Source organism: Sceloporus occidentalis, unplaced genomic scaffold (genome assembly GCF_023333645.1).
Source record: "Sceloporus occidentalis isolate IW3139 unplaced genomic scaffold, rSceOcc1.0.p SCAF_4, whole genome shotgun sequence".
Taxonomy (NCBI): domain Eukaryota; kingdom Metazoa; phylum Chordata; class Lepidosauria; order Squamata; family Phrynosomatidae; genus Sceloporus; species Sceloporus occidentalis.
Window position 1 is genome coordinate 140,814,833 of NW_028316984.1, and position 18,692 is coordinate 140,833,524.

The window sequence follows — 18,692 nt, forward strand, 5'->3', positions numbered from 1 at the left end:
GCCACTGTTTTACATTCTGTTGAATGTTGATTTGCATAATTTCAATGGAACTGGTCTTGCATGACCTTTATTCCCTGCTCTGGTTTTGCAATGTTATTGCTATGTTGAGTTTGTGCATGAACAAAAAGACTGACTCTCTTTAGGGTTCAAGGTGTTTATTGTTGCAATAAATATACCCTTGGTTTACCATAGCTTTGGTTTCAGGACACTCCCTCCGCCACTTACCTAAGCTTGTCAGTCTAAACCCATTTGTATGATTCGCAGAGACCACGAAGAAGAAGGACAGGTTGCTCACCTGTAACAGTGTTTCTTCGAGTGGTCATCTGCGAATACATACAAATCCCACCCGTCCATCCCCTCAGTGTCCTGCTCTTATTGGCTCTTTCCATCGCCTGCTTGGTGGAAAAATTGCGGAACTGGGGAAAGAGCGGGAAGGCAGGGGCCTTATAACGGGTGGGCGGAGTTACCACCAAAAAGTTTCTATATGTTGCAAAGTTAACTTTGCCTAGTGATTCCAGAAGATTCCGAACAGCACTGCGCAGGCGCAGTGAAACCCATTTTGTATGTATTCACAGATGACCACTCGAAGAAACACTGTTACAGGTGAGCAACCTGTCCATCACTGAACAGAACCACATTATATATTCTCCTGGTATGTATTTACAGTATTTCATATCTTACTTCAGTCTAGAGGCCCAGTATTCAAAGCAGCCATCCTGGGAAAAGGGTTAGACTGGTACTCTCCCAAATAGCTTTGGTGGTAAACATGGCATCAGAGCAGCTCAGTTGATGCTATGGTAAAAGAGGAAACCTTTCTCATTCTTTTACTAATAAGTGTTCATTCCATCTTTCAGTGGAATGAATTGTTCTATGAGTGTGAGCCAGGAAAGAATAAATGTTTTCAGTATCTTGCCATTTTCAACTTAGATTATGGCAGCCTGTTTGTTTTTCTTCTTGAGGAGCAGACCTTGTGGGAATTGTTGGAAGAATGAGTTCTCCCTGAGCAACCAGAGTGCGTCTTTTTCTTAGCTGCTGGGGACAGATGATAAATTGAATCACTGTTTTATCTGGAGTAATGCACACTATAGATAGTGGATGCTGTTGCCTGCAAAAAGCAAAATATTTTTTATCCTTTGTTTCTCCCAACTTAGGTCAGGATGCTATTTATTTGATGCAGCAAGAATGATCACATGTTCTTGTGAAACTCCTCATGAAGGTGTTATAGATTGTTGTTACATATAAGAAAGAAGTTTTCACTTAAAAGATGTTGCAAAGGTTACATTTATATTTGGTCATCAATTTGCACATTTGAACTTAGTCTGGACCATATCATCTCACTAGGAGTCTGATAATTTAGCAATTAGAGTTGCTTTTCTTTCTGTACAGGACTGATAAAGCCACTCAGTATTTACATCTTACAGTGATAAACAAATATGTCACTTTCCTAGAGTAACATTTTGTTTTCTATCTATTCTTGGCTTATTTTTATTTCATCATAGGTAGTAGCCTCATCTTTCTAAATATTAGCTAACTGGATGGTTGTTATGAAATAATGTTGTTGTGACTTTTTGTTGGACGATGAAAAACTGCCTCTAAAATGGCATTACAAGTGGATATGACCACAGGGGGAAATCATTGTGTATAAATCTTACATGCTTTTCTGTTTTGCTATCTATTCACATTATGTAGTTTTAAATTGCAGCCTGAATTGTAGTATTAGTTCCAACAAGAATAGACCATTGAATCCATAGATGAATAGTGAATGAACATTTATATCAATCCAGTGGGTATAAACTTGATGGAATTAACACTAGGGTTGAAACCTTTGTAAATAATGTAAGTTATTAATACTGTAATGTATGTTTCTCAATTTTGCAATTCAAAAAATTGGTCAAACTACGGTACTTTATTTCTGCACCTTGGCAGAACTTTGATTCTGTCTTATCTACAAGCATGTCCTGGTTAGTCATCTCCTTTGCCAATTCAAAGTATCTTTTCCTGCCCCTTGTGAAGTATTCTATTCGTTACTTCTTTCATTTGAGAAAAAATGTGACCAAAGATGAATTATTCAAATATAAATTCATTTATATTTTGCATATTCATATATGCAATTATATTTACCTACACCTCTAAGATACATATTAGACATTACATAGTTATATATCTTAATCCAATTGCAATAGCAAGAGAATCTAAGCTCTCTGTTGAGGGCAACTCAAGTTCATCAATCAAAATTTATTTTTCTACATTTACATTTTTTGTAACTAAGGATTTAGGGTTATCTCAGTATTTGGAAAGGGCAGAGACATTATGATTGACAATGAGGGACAGGTACCCAGAAACATTCAGAGCACTTGTAGGCTTGACTAGAGCTCGCAACAGGCACAGCTTAGACTTTCAAACCATCTGTCAGCAGTCATGAAGTTTAGTGACTGACTCATGTGTGTATAGTGAGGTTCATTGGAAACAGCATGTAAAGGAACTGGAAATGTAGAATCCGTGCCTCAAGACTACAGTCGGCCCTTCTTATACACGGATTTTTTATACACGGATTTAAGCATACACGGTTTGAAAATGTTCCAAAAAAGTATAAGTTTACCTTGATTTTCCATTTTTTATAAGGGACACCATTTTGCTATGTCATTATATGCAATGGGACTTGAGCATACACGGATTTTGTTATACACAGGAGATCTTGGAACCAAACCCCAGCGTATAACAAGGGTCCACTGTACTATATTGTTGGCACTGTTTATTTCAACTGTTAACATGGTCTTACAGTGAGGGTGCTATCACTAATTAGTTTTGCTTGCTTACAGTCTTTTTTAATAAGATATAAACCGTCAGATGGATAAAAACCAGCCTTCTCTGAATTTTCGCATTCCATACTGTTCCACAGCTTGTAGATTTTGTATAGAAATAATATAAGAGCTGCTTCACATGCTGCAGAAAATATATCTCCACCATATGTCCTGAGAGTGACCAGGGGAGGTGGCTGTGTGACTGCAGACAAATCACATAGTGGAGGAAAAATGATAGCTTTCTATAAATATCTTTTTCATTACTTTGTGGGAAATGGACTTAAATGCTAAAAATTATAGTAGATATTCTAAAGTTTTGTTGTATCATCCCCTCAAAAGAAGCATTGTATCTGCCAGACTTCTCGATAAGACCACAAGAGTGACTGGTATGCTGTGGGTTACCAATATGTTACTATTAGTAATTCGGGTCCATTGTGGGGTCTGAAAGGAATTTTAAAAGAAACAGTTGTTAACATTTTAAAAAGTTTCTCTGGCTTGAGATCTAATAATGATTCCCTTTCACTACAGGCAAGTAGCTATTTAAAAGAATGTATCTGCAGACAACTATAATATGTGTTTGCTTAAAGTGGGAGTACAGTGGTCCCCCGGGTTACGAAATTAATTCGTTCCGCGGTTAATTTCGTAACCCGAAAACCTTCGTAACCCGAATTGCCATAGGCGCTAATAGAAAAAAAGCCGCGGCTCCGCCGCGGCTCCATTTGAAACAGCGCCGGGGTTTTTTCGTAACCCGAAAAAACCTTCGTAAGCCGAAGCAATAAATCCCTATGGGATTTATTCGTATCCCGAAAATTTCGTACCCCGGGTAATTCGTATCCCGGGGTACCACTGTAGTTTAAAAACTATTACAGTGGTACCCCGGGATACGAATTACCCGGGGTACGAAATTTTCGGGATACGAAAGTTAGACACTGAGATTATTGTATTAATCTTGATTCAGTCAGTACATTTGTTACAAGACAAAATGGGGTTGTGTGGAGCTGTGTGATAGAATTTTATATGCTGGGGTGATGGTGGCATTGGATATATAAATCCATCATTCCCTATTTAAGTATAAAATATGAAACTAGAAAGGAGTGGGATGAGTGCACTCTAATTCACATAATACTTTGAAAATATGCAGTAGATAAAAGAATTGTGGAGCAAGTCTTAGCAGTTTGTTTATGGGATCTAGGAGTCCAAGGAGACCACAAATTGAACATGAGTCAACAATGTGATGCGGCAACTAACAAGGCCAATGCGATTTTAGGCTGCATCAATAAAAGTATAGTGTCTAGATCAAGGGAAATAATAGTGCCACTCTGTTCTGCTCTGGTCAGGTCCCACCTGGAATATTGTGTCCAGTTCTGGGCACCACAATTTAAAAAGGATGTTGAGAAACTGGAGCGTGTCCGAAGGAGGGCAACTAAAATGATGAAGGGTCTGGAAACCATGCCCTATGAGGAACGACGTAGGGAGCTGGGAATGGTCAGCCTGGAGAAGAGAAGGTTAAGAGGTGATATGATAGCTCTGTTTAAATATTTGAAGGGATGTCATATTGAGGAGGGAGCAAGCTTGTTTTCTGCTGCTCCAGAGAACAGGACCTGGAACATTGGATGCAAGCTACAAGAAAAGAGATTCCACCTCAACATTAGGAGGAACTTCCTGACAGTAAGGGCTGTTTGACAGTGGAACACACTCCTTCCTCGGAGTGTAGTGGAGTCTCCTTCCCTGGAGGTCTTTAAACAGAGGCTGGATGGCCATCTGTCGGGGATGCTTTGATTGAGATTTCCTGCATGGCAAGGGGTTGGACTGGATGGCCCTTGCGGTCTCTTCCAACTCTATGATTCTATGATTCTATGATTTAGCATTCATTCATAGGGCTGCTTAGTTAAGAGTACTATGAGAAACCTTGAATCGAACCAGTAGCTTACCAGCTTGCCTTTGTTTCAGCTTAGTGCTCATACTCAAAAGATGTCTCTGGTAGCTCACTAGCAGCAAGGCAGTCCTCCCTTGTTTGTGTCTAGTAGTAGGAATTGTTACTGCATCAATAGAAGTATAGTGATAACTCAAAATAGATCCTTCTTCCATGAATTCCATAACACTACCTTAGCTAAATGGGGCAGTGAATACTCTGTCTTAGATCGTTCTGCTCTAAGAGGACATTCAAGCATATTAGCAATCATTTGCATTTGAATGATTCCAAGTTTATCACTGTGTTACACAGCATAGAATGCTTTCTCCACATGCATCACAGTTCCTAACTGTATAAATCACTACCACATCTTTCCTTTGTAACAAGGTTATATCCCCCCCCTCCCATAATAAATAAGGTCAACCCTTTTTTTCTTTAGGGGGATGATATTTCATCAGTTTGAAATGTGTGAGCAAAAAGTAGCGAGAGAGGAAAAGTATAAATATTTTAATGATATAAATATCAGCTATTTTATTTCTATGTTGATAGGTTATGTTAATTAGATATCTGGTTTAGAGACTGGATACTGTAGGGTGATGATAGAGGAATGTGTGTGTGATCTTCTGAATGACTGCTTGAGTATGTTACTCTGCATTCTGGTTTATGACTAATTTGAATGTTACTACCTGAAAAATAAAAGGTTCTCCATTCATGATTTATACATTTGATAAATACATTTATAAATCTATAATTAAATTGTTCAGGTGATAACCATGTAAAGAGAAATCACAACATGTATCTTTGATGGTACAATGGGCAAAGATGTATGTGATGGTATTTATCATGACTTTCTCTTCAACAGGTAAGTTCAGTTCTACACTCTACGAGACAGGGGGCTGTGATATGTCGCTTGTGAATTTTGAGCCAGCTGGAAGAAGAACATCTAATATCTGGTGTGTTTTATAGCTTTTGCAGCAATACTGATTTTAACTTAGATTAGAAAATAGTTCAGGAATATTTTAAAATGTTTACATATTCTTTTGACAGCATGGAACACAAAATTGTGGGCTGATGGGCAAGGGATTTTTTCTCCTGTTATGTTTTCCTCAAATAATAATATTTGTATGTTGAAACTGAAATTTGAGTAAATGGAAACCAGAAACCAACCCACTCTCATGTTTATATCGTATATTTTGTGTGTTCAAAGTAGTTAATGCACTGTTTGTTAGAACAGCATTGACCAGTATTATCTTCATATTCTGATTTTTCTCCATTTCAAAACAGTACCTATGGCCTAGTACATACCTGTTTGAAGGTCTGGAGTGGTGGCGACCTTTTTTCCTGTAGAGGGAAGCTGCAGCCGCCAAACCACGTGGCTTCCCTCCACAGGAAAAAGAACCTGCAAAAAGCAGGTTCTTTTTCTGCCGCACCAGTTACGTCTGAGTGCGCCAATGGTACACTCGTGATGTAACTGGCATGATGCAAGGTGCGGATGCTATGCGTTTGTTACGTCATAATGACGGCACCCATATACACGGGACGCTGCCATTATACCGCCGCCAGTACGTGCTAGGGTTAGGGACCGTGCAGTTGCTGCGCAGTCCCATAATCCTAGCACAGGTCGAGCATGCATTGGACCTGGTTAAGGTTTCTCAAATTTCACACAAAGGCCCAAAACACACTGCAGCAATAATCCAGTTTGAAACTGCTTTAATTGACCTGACTCAGTGCTAGGGAATCCTGGGAATTGTACTTTATTGTGGCACCAGAGCTTTCTGATAGAGAAAGCTAAATGTCTGACAAGACTACAGTTCCCACAATTCATTAGCATTGAACCAGGGCAGTTACAGCAGTCTCCAACTGGATTATTTCTGCAGTGTGTTTTGGACCGTAGTCTTCCAGTGACCAAGTATAACATGATAAAAAAGAGGGAACTATTAACAAAGAGACATTTTATTCCTGTGGTTTCTTCTTTTGTAAAGGGAGCATAATGGAATAATGGGGTTCATTGTCCTGTACAGGTTGATCAAAGCATTCCCCTCCTCCCTGCCACACACACTGTCTTTTTCTTCTTCTCCTGGGTTCACTTTGCTAAAATGGCACAACTTTATTTAAATTGTTAGGATAAATATCCAAAAAGGTTTTAAAGAAGAGACTTGAACTGTAAAGCAGAATAAGATGTCAATCTAAAGTCACTTGTTAATGTTTTGTTACAGTGACTCGGATTCTCATGTATCAAGTTCTACCTCAGTTCGTTTTTATCCACATGATTTAGTAAGTCTTTTGCATTTACTCTTCTTTCTTTGCATCCAAATAATCAAATTATATTTTATGTTGTTAAGACTGTGAGCTCTATCCAGTTCTGTTATTCCACTGGCTGAATGGCTTCTGTCAATGGAACAGAGGGGGAGTCACCTCTGTCACTCATCCAGCCCCCTACACACAACTCAGAATCTGCTCAGAGGCCTGGGAAACCCACTGGAACATATTTTTGGATAGGAAGGAGGACTGGAAGGAGGAAGAGGAGGTGCTAGCAGAAACCTGCTTGTATAATACTACATTTGGCCCACTATGCTTAATTTTACTTATTTAGTGCGTGCAGAACTTACTGGTTCAGAAGGTCAGCAAGTATAAAATACCGTACCTATTGTTGTGTGGCTTTGAGTTGTTTCTGACTTATGGTGACTCTAAGGCAAACCTATTGTAGAGTTTTCTTGGCATAGTTTGTTCAGAGGGACTTCGCTTTTGCCTTCCTCTGAGTCCAAGAGAATGTTACTTGATCAAGGTCACCCAGTAGGTTTCCATGGCTAAGCAAAAATTGGAATCCTGGTCTTCAGAGTCATTGTGCAAAACTCAAACCACTTCACCACACAGGTTCTCTAAATAGAACACTACAGCCATTCCAGTTCTTAAAATAATGTAGAGCCTGCAGTGTATTTACATGGTGATTGAACTTGTAGTGTTTAGAAAGTTTTGTCTAAATCATGTTCAATGAATGGAATTAATTTTGAACATGATTTCTGGATGCTTACAAGGAAATATTCCAGAGCAGTTGGCGGTGCAAAGTGGATGGTGTCCCTCTAGCTGCAGATAGACCCCTGGTTTATGTATGCACCAACCCTGCAATTTCATGTCTTTGTTTTGTTGGAGGCTTCCATACTGCTGGATGGTATGTAGTCCTCAACAGCTGCTTTTCAGGCATCTCTGCCTACTTGGATGTTAACTACAGCATGTCTCACCTCCTGTCTACCCTCAGGCTTGTAAAAAGGGTGGGTGCTATGGGGTAATTATCTATAGCAAACTTGGTCCTGTAATATTATATTCCTTCAAAACTGTTATTTTTGGATTGAAGAAGTGAAGAATGAAAACAATGTATTATTAACTTTATTATAGCTTTCCCTCCCCCAGATCAGGCTTAACAGGCTGTTGACCATAGATACTGATCTTTTGGAGCATCAAGACATTGACCTAAGCCCTGATCTTCAGGACCATCTGCAGCCTCAAGAGGAAGCAGCTCAAACAGTCAAACACTATTATCGCTTTTGGATCCTCCCCAAGATCTGGATTGGCATCAATTTTGATAGGCTGACTCTTTTGGCTTTGTTTGACAGGTGAGATCCTGTCAATAGGAACTCATTTTCCTGCAGCCTGGGGTTATTGGTCATATGCTAGTGCCTGGTACCAGTGCAGTATTTCAAATGAATTTTCTCTGATATCAAATTCAAATAAAAATGAAGCTGAAATGGAGCCATTAAGAAGTGGGGTGAGTAGATATTACAATTCTTAGGAGAAGCCACAGGTTTCCAAAAGTCCCCCTCCAAGAAAACCTGTCACAGTCCTACTCAAAAGTTCAATTTTCTGAGATAACCTTGTATATTTTGTAGACCAGTTGTGCCTGCTTGCTTAACTGTACTAAGTTAATAGCTCTACAATTTTTATGGAAAGCTCTTTCTTTTCTTTTCTTTCCGCCTTTCTTTCTTTTTGTTGGCATAATTAGGTAGACTTTTCTTAGGAGTTGAGGTTGGCTAAATTTGTCTGTTGTGGTTAGGATCCCATTTTGATCCCATCTAACTCTGATTCTAGGGAATATGTTGAATACTTTGAACATAAATTAAACCACAGTTGGTTCCATCTGATACTGATTTTTAACATCAGGAGTAAGCAAAATAATTCTCGGACTTTGTATAATGATGATAAAGTTGTTTGGTTTTGTTCTTTGCTTTCTTGCATTTGTGTAGCCTTTGTTCCCATTGCATCAGCCTATTCAGCTTCTCAGTAGTATTTGCTTCTCTTTTTTTATAGGAATCGTGAAATCCTGGAAAATGTATTAGCTATCATCCTAGCTATCCAAGTGGCTTTCTTGGGTTCTGTACTTCTTATAGAGGGCTTCTTCAAGGATATCTGGGTCTTCCAATTTTGTCTGGTGATTGCTAGCTGCCAGTATTCCTTGCTCAAGGTAACTTCTGTTTAAGCTATGCTCTGAGAATAAGCTAAAATATCAATCAATGTTTGGGCTCTGGTTGGTTTTCGCTAAACAAAGGTCCAAAACACACTGCAGAAATAATCCAGTTTGAGACAGCTTTAACTGCCCTGGCTTAGTGCTAGGGAATTCTGGGAACGGTAGTTTTGTGCAACATTTATCCTTCTCTGTCAGAGAGCTCTGGTGCCACAATAAATGACAATTTCCATTTATTCCATTTATTGTGGCACCAGAGCAATGACTGAGCCATGGCAGTTAAAGTGGTCTCAAACTAGATTATTTCTTCAGTGTGTTTTGGACCATAGTTTAACAAACCAGATTTCTCTTACTTCAGATGTCATTGGGGGACAATGATTAATTTAGAGATACAGTGACTTATCCGACATAACACAATACAGTGTGAACTGAATGAGCATCATATCACATGAGAATTTTGTTTTTAAATCTCTAGAAAGTTTCTTGACAGATTACAAAAGATCATTAGCCATCAAAGTGATCTCTTATTCCCCATTTAGATTTTGTCAGGCAAAATCGATTTTAGGACCAGAGCTTTGCATAAGGAGTTGTCACTATTGTAGATACCTGTAATAATGTGTTTTGAGGGTAGTATGAGTATATAGAAGTTACATATCAAAAGTAGTGAGTGAGAATGATGTTACTCTAGGGATTTAATGAGTAACTTTTCTAGTTATTTTTTAAAGATCTTTTTAAAAGAATGTGCTTAGGCAGTTAGAGCTCAGTTTCTCAAGCTTTATGCCAGTTCCTTAGCAATTCTATAGGTTTTTTTACAGTAAAAAAGTGATAACTAAAAAGTATATATCAGAAGGGGGACAATGCTAACTGTAATGATTTTCTTCTGTGGGTTTGCAACAAATACAAAAAATACTTTTAAAAGTAATTACTTTTCCAGCTCTGGTTAAGAACAATTAGTATATTACAAAATGATGAACTAGCCCAGTGATGGTGAACCTTTTAGAGGCCGAGTGCCCAAACTGCAACCCAAAACCCACTTATTTACTGCAAAGTGTCATGTCCCTCTGGCTTTCTAGTAACAAACTCTGGCAAACTCTGTGCTGGGGTGATGGCACATGTGCCCACAGAGAGGGCTCTGAGTGCCACCTCTGGCACACATGCCATAGGTTCGCCATCACTGATAGCCTTTGAGATTTCTAAAACTGTCCATTAGGTTGGTTTCTAAGCAAAGTACAGATGTGGTAGTATGAGTAGGACTCACACCAATTTTGGAGATCTAGAGAACTTGCTCATTGTGATGTAAAAGCTTGCTTGTATGATATTTTGATTATGCTTAGGAAAACTATAGTCTGAAGAGAAATTTTGGATCCCCCCCCCCATGGACCAATGTGCTTTCTTTGCTTTTTGTGGATATAAGTTACTGTGATTATGGTGGTTACCCTTTTGAAAATTAGCATCATCTTCCTCCAATTAAGTGCATTGGGTTCTATTCAGTCTCCATGTCAGTTTTTTATATTGCACTGGCAGTGCCAGCTACTTTTCTGACTTCTTTTATTGGTAGGGTGAGAAGCTGAAACCAGAAAGCACAATCTGTGTGTCCTTGATTTGTGTGTGAAAAGCCTTTGAATCCCACCCACTAAGAGTTTTCCACTGGAATTATATTAAGCCTCCATCTGCACTGCAGATCCAGGTTGACACCACTTTAACTGCCATGGCTCAATGCTATGGAATTGTAGTTATGTGTGACATTTAACTATCTCTATCAGAAAGCTCTGGTAGCACAACAAATTACAATTCTCAAAATTCCATAGGATGGAGCTACTGCAGTTAAAGAGATGTTAAACTGCATTTTTTTTGGAGTGCAGACAAAGCCCACATCTGATCTTCCCTTTCTGTCTTTCAGAGCGTCCAGCCAGATTCTTCATCACCTCGACATGTAAGCTATTCCATATGAAATTTCAGTATTCTAGCAAGCCAACAAATACCATATGCTGTAGGCTATATATTTCAGAGAATGAAATTGGCAAATCCATCTCTGAGTATTCCTTGCCCAAGAAAGTCCTATGAAAATTGCATGGGATCACCATGTTGACAGGCGACTTGAAAGCACATACACACACAGCAAGCCTAGTGTTTTTGAGTATTTCTGCTTTTCCGCCCTTGCTGTTAAGGAGAAAAAAAATTAAGTAACTGCATCAAAGATAAGTTGAAGTATTGAAAGTGAAAATGAATGCTTCTTGAATCTTTAACAGAATTGAGTATATTCTGTGTAATGGATACTGAATTTAAAATAATGCTGTGTGCTCACTTAATGAGGTGTGAGATTGAACTTTTCCCTGTCTAGAAAGTTGTATATGTCTTACTCTAGTGCATCTCAGTTTACATGGTTTTACACTTGGCATGCAAAATAAAGTTTCCAAAATTACTTAAGAAATTTATTTAAGAAAAAAATAGGTATGATTTGTAACTTAATCCAAACTTGTATTTTAGGGTCATAACCGAATCATAGCCTATAGCAGGCCTGTTTACTTCTGCATATGCTGCAGTCTCATTTGGCTGTTGGACTATGGCAGCAAGAGCACTTTCACTGCAAGGTTTCAGCTCTATGGAATGGCTTTCACTAATCCAATTTTGCTGCTTTCAGCAAGGGACTTGATTATAGGTGAGTGACTTTCCATATGGCCGATAGAGGTGAGTTATAATTGCCCCTTTCAACACAGAAGAAACAGAGAATGTGTAGAAATTATTGTTCCTCATTTTGTATTCTAAAAATGAGAATAACTTCAAAGCTTGGAAATAATGCATTACTAGTAACAGTGTTATATTGCATTGCTTTGGAAGGTAAATAGCCCTGGAGCTCTGGTGGCTATGTTAGTAACATAAAACTAATTTGCCACTGAGTAATGTTTGTTTTGTTTTATTTTATTTCTACCACCAGGGGACATTTAGTTAAGTAAATAATAAATAAAACTTTTATTTATATCCTGCTCATCTTACTTAGTTATTTTTAAAGAAAAAAAATACTTAAAATTTATTTTAAAAAATAACATTTCAGCATCTTCACTAATACTTCTTGACTGGTGTATCTCATGGAAAGTTCTTAAATCCAGTCATGCTCTGGTGCATATGCATATTTTACAAGGTAGAAAATTTAGCAGACCCATAGAAGGAGAATTAATAGGAGAAAATAAAAATGTCTTCCTGTGATAAATCACATTATTACATAACCAATACATGAGCAGAGAATTGTTCCTCATTTTCACCCTGCCTAGTAATTGGCATCAAGTATATAGTATGCACAAAAGGAATGGCCTGTTGTCCACATAATTGTTGTTCTTCAGACAACTTTGTCTGTAGGCCACAAGTATTGAATGGCTGCATAACTGAAACAACCTATAGCAAAATATATTTTCTCTCAAGTGGCTCTCTTCAGTAATCATTTTTTAGTTGTCATCTCTCAATGTCTTCAACACATACTCAGAATAATTGTTTCTCCAGGTGCTGCTGTCTCACAACTCTTGTCTAATTCTTTCTCTCCCAACTGAGCTCATTGTAACTGTCTCAGTGTGATTACATATACAGTCCGTCCTCGCCTTACGCGGGGGATCCGTTCCGGATCCCTCCGCGTAAGGCGAATTCCGCCTATGCTCGAGCCCCATTGGAAACAATGGGGCTTGTGCGCGGCGACGCAGGCGCGCGCGAGGTGCAACGGGCGCACGCGCCCATTCAATTGAATGGGACGTTCCGCCTCGCGCGCGCCCCACGGCTTGAGGGGCGTATGCTCAAGGCCGCGTATGGCATGCCCGCATATGGCGCAGGCACGCTGTAAGTCCTCACAGGCACATACATGCTCCTGTTTGGCATATATGAGTAAAGTAAAGAGGAAAGGAGGACAATATGTGCTGCAGTAGTTTCTCTGAAGCTGACATTTTTATATAGCGAAATGGTGTCTGAAATGAATGGTATGCTTCACAGCGTACACTTAGCTTTGCATCTTAAGTTGTATTGATAACAGTATTTTCTGTGAATGGAGGAACAGATTTTTTTCCAATAGCTTTGGTAGAAAAATCACTAATAGTGTTGTATGTACTTACTATTTTTTTCCTATCATTTTGTCCTCTGTAGTGTTTACACTATGTTTTCCTATAGTGTTCTTCATTGGTCTTCTGCCTCAAGTGAACACATTTTTGATGTATCTTTGTGAACAGTTAGATATTCATGTTTTTGGTGGAAATGGTGAGTTTACTTTCTTATTTCATGGATACTTATTGGTAAAAAACTTTCAGAACTATTTGGAAAAAATAGTTGAGGGTTTATCCAAGTCAACAATTTTAATTATGGCGTAGCTGATTTTAGAATTGCAGAAAGTATTACAAATCATCATTCAAGGCTACTGCCTGCTGTCCAGGATACTTTCAATGTCTGCAGTAAATTTTGTAGGAAAAAATGTTAATCCATTTAGATATAATCCCAAATTTTACTTGGGTGCCATTTGAATATGCTTTTTGGTAGGGATTTGTTTCAGTTACTCCATGCTGTTTTCTAATAAGATGATTTCCACTCCCCCTGGTTTGCTGCATTGAGATGTAAAGGCAAACTGTGGATTTGCACTAGTAGTACCCCCTGCATATTCCACTTTGTATTTGGGATCTCCATATTTCCATATATGGAGCCAGCATGTTTTTAAGAGATCATGATGATCTTTGGAACACTAGGTGGATTTCCCATGAGAAAGGAGCGCAGACCTAAGGACATCTGTAAGTCACACATAATATTGCAATCAAAGCTAAATGGGTATACCAATTACTCCTTCGTCCCTCAAGCCCTCTGCATTTCCTCTTGAACCAAGATGGAAAGGAGGTCTCATTGCACCAAAACAATAAGCCAGTGCTTCCCACCTACCCCTTGCCATGTTCCCAGCCAACTTCTCTATCTCTGTACTCTGGGATTGCCCTAATCCAGGCACTGTTTTTGTAGCCGTATACAGTCGGCCCTCGGTATCTGCGGTGATCCATTCCGGACCTCCCTCTGGATCACAAATGCCGTGGATGCTCAAGCCCACGTTGTCCCCAATGGTGCCATGTGCAAGTTGGTGGGGGAAGGGAAATGTATTGTGAAAGGGAGGACATAATACATGAACCCGAAGCCTGTGATGAGCTTGTTCATATAGTAAAAGTCCACAGTTTGTTATTATGTCTGCCTTATATCATTAAAGAAAATTTCACCCAAGTAGCCATTTCAGCTAAAGTATTAAAGCACCATGTGAAGACTTGCTAATTGAAAGGGGGCATGGAGAACTGATAACGAATGTCTTCACATTTCAGAGTGGTACCACAATGTTAAGCACCTTCGTGCCCATACTGGAAGAAAGTCTGGATATAAAATCAATCAATCAATTACTAGACATACATACCCAACCTCACAGGTTCTGTTAAATCAGGAAAACTACTGCATTTTCCCAAGCAATATGCTTCCATTTGAGATGTGGAGACACTGAAGCAAAAACTATTTGTTAAAAGAGAATGTTTAAAACCTGCAAAGCAAATAAACAACTCAGTTATGATTTGTTTGGAAATGCTATTAGTTAACTGCTTAACTTAATTCAGGTTCAGCTGGGGAAAACTTTTTTTTTTAAGAGTGAACAAATATGCTAGAAAACTTTAGTGCTGGAAATTAGCTTCCAGTTAGAATTTACTGAATAGAGGCATATGTGAAAGAAAATTTGGAGAGATAAATGTTTGATCCTTACAACATAAATAATTCGTATTCCATTTCTGGCTTTTTGTGACAATCTTTATTTTCTTATTCTCTAGCTACCACAAGCCTGCTTGCAGCACTTTACAGTTTTATCTGTAGTATTGTGGCAGTAGCATTATTGTATGGATTGTGTTATGGTGCCCTAAAGGTAAGTAATAGTTCTGTGTAATAAATTTAGCCTAATTCCTTTTACTTTTTGTCACTTCATAAAATTCTCAAATGCCATTATTATTGTAACTACCTAACAGTCATTGATATAGAAGGTGAGAAGAGACACATTTTTCTTCCTTTCAATTAATATTACAGCACAGAATCTTCCAGTTAAATTAATTGACAGACAAAATAAAGTATTTCTTCACTTAAAACAACAGGTTTATTCACTACTACATGATTTGGTGTTGACCTCTAGCATAGATGTCATATTCTTCTGCCAGTGGCTGATACTTATGATGGCATTGTGGAACTTCTTGTTTCAGAGGAATAATGTTACTGAATGTAAGTAGCTGGGGAGCAACAGTTGGGACAGTCTGTTCCCTTCATGCTCCAGATGTAGGCTTCCTGGAAAGTAGGAAAGAAAGATGATGGATTAAATGGACTTTTGGTGGCTGAATGCATGGATAGGATACAAGGGGCCAATCCCGTTGTGTCCTGTCCACAGATCCAGCCCATTCTTGCCCCTGGAACTCACTTTGTCCAGCCCAGTGATAGGTGGATGTTCCCTGCCACTGCTGCTGTTCTACTTGCAGACTTCCTCTGTGGCTGTAAGGGTGGAAATAGAGTGTCTGGCTTCACCCCAATGGCCAGGCGTCCCCTTCTGTTGCAAACAGCTGTTTGTTTTATTAAAAACCAGGCTAAGGGCTGGTTAGGCCAGGGTTGGGCCAAATCCACCAGAATGGCATCCAGTCTACCCGTTCCTAGCCCTGAGCTGTTGGCCCACATAGTCTAAACAGGATGATGCCACAGCAGGGAGAACACAGGCCTTTTTAGCCTGTGCATATGGCCCCTTAGTTCCAACAAAGCTCTTCTTAATATACCTAATGTATATTAAAGTCTGTGTTCATTTTACAAGATGATTTGTTCCAACTAGAAATGTATGTTCTCCCCTAATTCTAATTGTGCTCATGTTTTGAAGTAGCGTAGTTGTCTTATCACTCAACACAGACCAGTAGTAGCTGAATAGTAAAATTTTATAACTTTAAATTCTTTACTGTATTTCCCAGAGTCATTTAAAATGTTTCCATGTCATTCTTGATCTTCCTTTTGTTTAAATTAAATGACTGTGAAATGCAGTAGTTTCCTCTGCCTCCATATACTTTACAGCAATTGTGGAAATTGTGCAGAGCTCAAGTTCCAGAAAAATTATGTGGCCCAAAGTAGAAAACTGCACCTCCAGAGGCTTTGTGAGGCAGAATTTTCTATCTAAATGTTACATCTTCCCCTTGATTGAGTATGGGATGCAGTATAAACTGACAAATGGAGTCAGAGTGAGAAGGAAAAATACCAAAAAGGCATTTTATGGAGAAATGACATTTGATTATTATGTACAGTAACTGTCACTTTACTGTTTAAAGTGATGAGCCATCACAATTTAGTACATAGCTTTTTGTGTGTTTTTTTTTTAAAAAAATACAATTACATATTTATAAATTCAAATTAGTTTAAAAAGTCTTTTATATTTATCAAGCAACAAGTGTGCATGAAAAAACTAAGTAAGATTTGCAATCAAACTTCCCCTTCAGGTGGAAAAAGCATCCTAACTCCCTGTTCCTCATATTAAAATTTAGGTACAAAAAACTTGAAAAGACAGAAGGCCATTCTGTTTACTATGCTAAATGTGCCTGCCTCTTAATTTTCTAGCAGATAGAGCAAATATGCTTAGTGATAAAATAATGGTACCTCATTTCTAGGATTGCATGGCAGGCCCTGTTTGACGAAGAACAGAGGATGCAGATAAGTGCCTTCACAGTTTTGTGCAGTGTGAAATACAATGGTCATTAGGGGTCAGAGTAATGGCCCTAATCAAACAATTACACCTGAGAAACAGATAGCATTACTGGCTGATTATTGATATATTAGCTCTTGCAGGAACTTGGAGCAGTAATCCTATAACAAGTTCAAGAGAGGTTATGCTCTTTTGAGTTCAATATGAAATAACTAAAAATATTATCTTTGTACTTTCTTTGTATTTTAATTATAGAAACTAAAACTTTGTATTTTAATCATAGACACATGAATTGATAAATGCCAATGCTTTTTATTTCATATGATAACTGACTTTGTAATTTTAAGAACCACTTCATCCCCCCCCTCCCCTGGTTAATGATAATCTGGGTAATGCCATGTGTATATCTGTTCACAGGATTCTTGGGATGGCCAACATATTCCAGTGCTCTTTTCAGTGTTCTGTGGTATGTTAATGGCAACATCATATCATCTGAGCAGACAAAGTAGTGACCCTTCTGTTCTTTTGTGAGTATTATCCATTTTGTCATATATTTTAAAAAAGCAGTGATAGAAATTAACTACTTTGGTTAAAATCAATTGTTATAAATTGAGTTAACGATTTTCTAATGAAAAGGGTCAACTTACCTAATTTAGCTTTTAACCAAAGTGAATAACACAAGTTGAATTAAAGATTTAACTTAATTCCAGGATTAATTATTAATTGATTAATTGAGAGTCAGTGATAAAAAGCTAACAAACTTCATATTTCCCAACTGGTTCCTTTATGTAAAATAGCCAAAGCCTGGGTTTCTTGCATTTTTGTACAAATACTTTATTTTTATTCTTAGTACTAACTGCTGGAAAATTGCATTGCTAAGGCCATAAGACTGAAATCACTTGCTGATAAACTGATAAAGTTTTTGAGGTTAACAGTCACACCCCATTTCTAAATGAATAAAGAATCCATATTGCTGAAACCAGACATTGCTTTATAAAATCTGCCAGGCTTAAGGGAGCAGAAGGGAAAGGAGATGAAATTATAAGGGTGGGAGAACAAGAAGACCAGACAAGGAATTTTTGGTGGGGTGGATGACAGAGTGTTCAACAATTCATGTTTCCTTCCCTTCAAAGTTCAGAACATAGATGGTGAGTAGGAGAAGGAAAACCATACACAGTGTGCTCGCGTTTAACATGGGCACGCCATACGGGGCTTTCATCATACGCTGAAAGCCACACTGGAAGAGCCTCTCGCGTGCCCCAGAAGATGGGCCGTGTGCCCGTGGTGCATGTGTGTTGCCATGTGCCACAGGTGCAAGCCCCATTATTTCCAATGGGGCTCCAGCATACGCTGATTTCCCCTTACGCAGAGGGATCCTGAACAGATCCCCACATAAGGGGAGGGCCCACTGTATCACATTCTTCAGTTTCATTCTAGTGAGGCTTTTAATGCAAGCATCTGACTTCAGATTTAAACAGTAATTCATCATAAATTTCTTCCATTCCACTCTAAATAGAACTGAATTACATTTTAAAGCTTATTAACAATTAACTAAATGCATCAACATTTTCCTACTAACTTTCCTGTCTGCACTGTTATAATAACTGGATGGTTGTAGTGGATTTTCCCCCAATCAAGGTACACTGAATTCAGTGGGTCTTCCAGGCCATACATTGGATTGGGTTATGTGGCTTTTTATTATGTTGAGATTATTTTTTTGAAAAATTCCATCTTAGCATGTTCATAGCATAGAATGAGATCTTGAAGAATTTGAATATTTGTTATTAATTGCCATTATGTTGATACCAGATTATGGTGATCCTAGAA

General features: G+C 38.4%; 1 protein-coding gene across 2 annotated transcripts in view; it reads left to right on the plus strand.

Annotated features, from left to right (window-relative positions):
* PCNX1 (pecanex 1) overlaps nt 1-18,692 on the plus strand; it is a 147,594-nt gene that overhangs the window by 91,064 nt on the left and 37,838 nt on the right. The window contains exons 9-17 of one of the 2 annotated variants that reach the window (XM_089521797.1): nt 5,576-5,666; nt 6,930-6,987; nt 8,107-8,324; nt 9,016-9,169; nt 11,070-11,102; nt 11,657-11,828; nt 13,292-13,402; nt 14,980-15,071; nt 17,283-17,392. In XM_089521797.1, the coding sequence (XP_089377923.1) occupies nt 5,576-5,666; nt 6,930-6,987; nt 8,107-8,324; nt 9,016-9,169; nt 11,070-11,102; nt 11,657-11,828; nt 13,292-13,402; nt 14,980-15,071; nt 17,283-17,392 (1,039 nt within the window). The remainder of the gene's footprint in view (nt 1-5,575; nt 5,667-6,929; nt 6,988-8,106; nt 8,325-9,015; nt 9,170-11,069; nt 11,103-11,656; nt 11,829-13,291; nt 13,403-14,979; nt 15,072-17,282; nt 17,393-18,692) is intronic. The other variant, XM_089521798.1, reaches the window with a different exon arrangement.